The 5,712-nt window shown below is 41.3% G+C and overlaps 1 protein-coding gene across 1 annotated transcript; it reads left to right on the top strand.

The window, feature by feature from the left end:
* The first annotated feature begins 4,117 nt into the window (after positions 1-4,117).
* On the top strand, positions 4,118-5,046 carry LOC100429763 (olfactory receptor 1A2). Its single transcript, XM_015118275.3, is given in 2 exon segments — positions 4,118-4,721; positions 4,724-5,046. Coding segments are annotated over 2 exon segments (927 nt in total).
* The last annotated feature ends 666 nt before the right edge of the window (positions 5,047-5,712 follow it).

Raw genomic sequence — 5,712 nt, 5'->3', positions numbered from 1 at the left:
TTTATTTTTTTCCATTGTTAACTTGTTCCCATTTAATTGATATATAATAGTCGTACATATTTGGGGGGTACCTGTGATATTTTGATACCTCTATACCACATGTAATGCTCTTATTGGGGAAACTGAGATATCCATTGTCTCGAACATTTGGCATTTGTGTTGGGAACATCATATTCTTCTCTTCTAGCTCCTTTGAAATAATACATTATTGTTAACTCTTAATTTCCCTACTGTACTATCAAATACTAGAACTTATTTCCGAGAACATAGTAATTCATTTTAATCCCTGAAAAAGTAAATTTTTTTCTCCTCATGCTTTTCCTCAAATGGACTTAGACTTCTTGGCTCTTTATTTGTTTACATCAATTTTAGGATAGTTTGGTAAGTTCCATCTTTAAAATAAACCTGTGGTATGTTGATTAGATTGCACCAAATTTATAGATTAACTGGGGAAGAATTGACATTTTTACCACATTGAGTTTTTCCCTCACTAGTGCTTTCATCTCCACGTTTTTAGATATTCTTTTTTTCTCCTTAAGTAAAGGTTTGTAATATTTGATTAACAGTCTTGGGCTTCTTTTGTTAGAATTATTCTAGATTCCCTAAAATTTCTGTTGCTTTCTGAATAGGGATTTTTTTCAAATTATATTTTCTAAGTTATTTTTACCTAAATACAGAAACAGCCTTGATTATTTTAAATGATTTATATTTAACAAGCTTTCTGAAATCTCTTAGTGTATCTATTGATTCTCTTTGATTTTATTTGTAGACAACCACATTTTCTGTGAACTTTCTCTATTTCCTTTCCAATTCTCATGGGGCAAAATTTTCTTACAATGATCCTTTCAAATATAGGACAGTATTTTAAGTATTTTAAGCAGACTCAAGCTTCCTGCTTCTGCAGACCTGTGACGGCATCTCCTGTACCAAAAAGGAAATAAAGGCACAGACTCCGTCCCTGGGGGCCAAATTCCTGGTTCAAAACACCAAAGGTGTTTTAGGCATCAGTTATAGCCTAAAACCCCTCCTCTGAGTTTTCTCTTAGGCTTAGCTACATTTTAAAAAAATTATAATTTATCTAGAATGTTTATGTTTTAATAGAAACAGGACCTGTCAACATGAGTTTGCTATGCCATGTTGCCCAGAGTTCTCCTCTGTCTGAAATCTTACCTGTGTATCATACGAGCTAATGTCTCTGAGACCTCCAAAATTACTGAGTCCTTTGAAACCTGAGGTATTACGATTCTGTGTGACGACAAGAAAGGGCACTTCAAGACAGAAAGCCAACTGACTTTGGTGCAAAGATGAAAGAGTACATCATGTTTGGGGATAAGATAATTAGACGTGCATGCCCAGGGCTTAGCATGTAATTCACATGTATACTATATGAGACACCAGGAACTGATGATTGAATTAACTATAGATCAGATTAACTATTGAGCATAAGTCTTTTAAGAAAAAAATTATTGAGCTCCTTAGGATATGTTGGACTACAGTAACAAATACATCAGAAAATGTTTAGGCGGGGCACAGCGGCTCTTGCCTGTAATCTCAGAACTTTGGGAGACCGAGGCAGGCGGATCACAAGGACGGGAGTCCGAGACCAACCTGGCCAATATGGTGAAACCCCGTCTGTACTAAAAATACAACAATTAGCCAGGCGTGGTGGCAGGGGCCTGTAGTCTCAGCTACTCGGGAGGCTGAGGCAGGAGAACTGCTTGAACCCGGGAGGTGGAGGTTGCCGTGAGCTGAGATCACGCCAGTGCACCCTGGTGACAGAGTGAGAAAAGAGAGAGAGAGAGAAAGAAAGAAAAGAAGGAAGGAGGGAGGGAGGGAGGGAGGGAGGGAAGGAAGGAAGGAAGGAAGGAAGGAAGGAAGGAAGGAAGGAAGGAAGGAAGGAAGGAAGGAAGGAAGGAAGGAACTGTTTAAAACAAATAAGAGTAATTATTTAAACAAATAAGAATGTATTTTTGTCTAACAGTCATAGTGGGTCTTCTTGGTCGAGAGTGGCTCTCCTGGATGGAGAGAACTGGGGACACAGGCTCATTTCACCACACAACTCCATCATCACATTCAGCCTCTTCACCATTTTCATTCAGTCGGCACAAGGAGAGAAAGGGTACAGAGGAGCCGAGAACTGCAACCGATGAGTAGAACACAGTTACCTTACCACACCTCCTTGCAAGGGAGGCAGAGAAATGCAGTCTAATTGAGTGTCCAGGAAGAAGACAGCAACACAGATTTAGGTGAGCAGCTTGTAGTCTCTGCAACAATTAGTATGATCTCAAAATGCAAGATGGATCAAAGAAGAAGGAACTGTAGTGAAGCAGTTAAGGGACTACTACAATATTGAAGTTGAAAATGATGATGGTCTAAGCTAAACTAGTGAGGGTAAGAGAAAAGTTGAGTGATATAAGAATTTTTTCAAGTGAAGATTCAATCAGGTCAGATGTACGGGTAGCAGATAAACTGGATGAATATTTCTGTGAGAATCCCACATGCGGGGAACCATGAAATAAACCTGGGTTCAACTCAACAATTGAGTGCAAATTAATTGGTGCACAAAATAAATATTGTACAAAAATCAATTTGGAAGACATAAACATAAACAAGTTCTGATTTTCCTCTTCAAAAACATCTTGCAAACTACTTAGGTTGAAAGTGCAGAGTGTGGGGTTTGGTCAGACATGTCAGCAGGATGACTGAATATGGAAATAAGGGAAAAAGAGATTGAGACCACAGATATAGACATGACAGTTTACTGAAGAATAGTTGAATCCACTGTGGACTTGGATTATTACAAAAAGAGATAAGGAAGAGGAGGAAGAGAAGACTGCTATGGACTGAGTTTGTCCTCACCAAAACTCATGTTGAAATGTGATCCCCAGTGTGGGAGGTGTTGGGAGGTGGAGCCCAGTGGGAAGCATTTGAGTCATGGGGGTGGATCCCTCATGAGTGGTCTGGTGCTGTTCTCACGGTAGTAAGTGAGTTCTCATTCTCTCAAGACTGGATTAGTCTTCAAGGGAATGTTCCCGCAAGAGTGGGTTGTGATAAACCAGTACACTTCTCGGGTTTTCTCTCTTCCCGTATCCACTTCCCTTTTGACCTCCCACAGGTTATGATGGATGCAGCAGGAAAGCCCTTGCCAGAAGCCGGGGCCACGCTTTTGAACGTCCCAGCCTACAGATCCATGAGATAATTAAACCTCTTTTCTTATCTATTACCCAGTCTCAAGTATTTTGTTAGAGCAACACAAAATGAACCAAGACAAAGGCCAATGGAAAAAGCACTGTGATCAGGTATAGTTAAGGGTTTTGAAAAGACAGAAAACCTGTCAAAAAGATAGGGAAGATCTGCTTTGAGAATCAAACACCTGTGGGGTAAGTTCACTGAGCTTGTTTTTCTAGGACCTAATGCCAGTTGTTTTTCTGCTTTAGAATCTGATGGCAGTGTAGACACCTCTTACTTCCTGGGCTCTGGGCTCACCCCGAGACTGGTTGGAGGAACAACTTTAAATTGTTCACTGCACTCCTTGTATGACACATCCTTTGCCCTGGAGTTTTTTTTGTGTTTTTTTTTTTTACAAAGACTCCAAGAGGCTATCCTTTCCTTACCATGCATAATAAAATTATTGTGTGAGTCTGGCTTTCCTAGTAAATTATAAGGTCCTTGAGAACAGATGCTATGTCTTATATGTTAAATAAGTGGATGAATAACTGTATTTTCACATATTTGTTATTTCTCTGCACAGTCAAAAAAAATCTAAGACATGAAACATGAAATTAGGTTGTTATATGATTATAGATATTAAGGTCATGGTGCTAAATTTGGAAGGATAACCATCTTTACTTCACAGATTGCTGACTTCTTAGACATCAGTGTCCAGGAGGTGAATGATAATTAGTCCCATTGACCATTGAGATTTTACCCAAAAGTGCTGGCTCTATTTATGAATGTAAAAACCAGGTATAGCCATAGCTAATCAACAGTGGTAGGTAAGTTTGACAGCGGGTGAATTTGTAAATTAAAATTTTAAATGATAGATAAGGAGGACCATAACACACACTAACTGCACTAATAATTCTGGGCTCCTCTCCCTTTTCATGCCGAAGAAGCCATGAAGAAAGAAAATCAATCCTCTCATCTGGATTTTATTCTCCTGGGAGTTACCGGTCAGCATGAACAGAATAATGTCTTCTTTGTGATTTTTTTGTGCATTTACCCCATCTCACTGACTGGAAACCTGCTCATCATCTTGGCCATTCAGGCTGACATTCGCCTTCACAACCCCATGTATTTTTTCCTCGTCAACCTCTCCTTGGTTGACATATTCTCCTCATCTGTAAGCATCCCTAAGATACTGGTCAACCATCTCTTGGGCAGCAAGTCCATCTCCTTTGGGGGATGCCTGACGCAGATGTATTTCATGATAGCCTTGGCGAATGCAGACAGCTATACCTTGGCTGCAATGGCATATGATCGAGCTGTGGCCATCAGCCGCCCACTTCACTACACAACAATTATGAGTCCACGGTCTTGTGTCCTGCTAGTTGTTGGGTCTTGGGTGATTGGGAATGCCAATGGCCTCCCCCACACTCTGCTCACAGCTAGTCTGTCCTTCTGTGGCAACCAGGAAGTGGCCAACTTCTACTGTGACATTACCCCCTTGCTGAAGTTGTCCTGTTCTGACATCCGCTTTAATGTGAAGATGATGTACGTAGGGTCGGCGTTTTCTCTGTGCCATTGCTATGCATCATTGTCTCCTATGTTCGAGTCTTCTCCACAGTCTTCCAGGTTCCTTCCACCAAGAGTCTATCTAAAGCCTTCTCCACCTGTGGCTCCCACCTCACGGTTGTTTTTTTATATTATGGTACAACGATGGGCATGTATTTGCGCCCTCTGACCAGTTACAGCCCAAAAGATGCAGTGATCACTGTGATGTATGTGGCAGTGACCCCAGCATTAAATCCGTTCATCTATAGTCTGAGAAATCGGGACATGAAGGCGGCCCTGCGGAAACTCTTCAGCAAGAGAATCTCCTCATAGCCACTGTGAGATTATACATTGGATACTGGAATGACCAAGTGGGAAACACTTAGAAATCCAGCCCTAGGCCGGGCGCGGTGCCTCAGCCTGTAATCCCAGCACTTTGGGAGGCTGAGACGGGCGGATCACAAGGTCAGGAGATTGAGACCATCCTGGCTAACATGGTGAAACCCCGTCTCTACTAAAAAAATACAAAAAATTAGCCGGATGTAGTGGTGGACGCCTGTAGTCCCAGCTACTCGGGAGGCTGAGGCAGGAGAATGGCGTAAACCCGGGAGGCGGAGCTTGCAGTGAGCCAAGATCGCGCCACTGCACTCCAGCCTGGGCCACAGAGCCAGACTCTGTCTCCAAAAAAAAAAAGAAAAAAGAAATCCAGCTCCAATGTCATTGCCCTTCAAGAAAGCTCCTTTTGTTCTTTCAAGCCAGAAATTCCTCTACCAGAAATCTTGTAACAGATGTGATATTTTATTGAAATTATCACTCTGTACAAACTCCTGCTTTTTTTTTTTTTTTTTTTTTTTTTTGACAGAGTGACAGCCTAGGAATATCAGGTTCATGTCCCAGATAGCAGAAATTTACTAGCAGAGTAAAGTTGAAAAAGTCTGAGTCTCAGCTTCCACCTCTACACATTAGGAAAAATAATATCTGCCGGACTCTCTGACACAA

This window comes from Macaca mulatta, chromosome 16 (genome assembly GCF_049350105.2).
Source record: "Macaca mulatta isolate MMU2019108-1 chromosome 16, T2T-MMU8v2.0, whole genome shotgun sequence".
In the NCBI taxonomy this organism is placed as follows: domain Eukaryota; kingdom Metazoa; phylum Chordata; class Mammalia; order Primates; family Cercopithecidae; genus Macaca; species Macaca mulatta.
The sequence above is the reverse complement of the archived record's forward strand: the minus strand, read 5'-3'. Positions and strand labels throughout refer to the sequence as shown.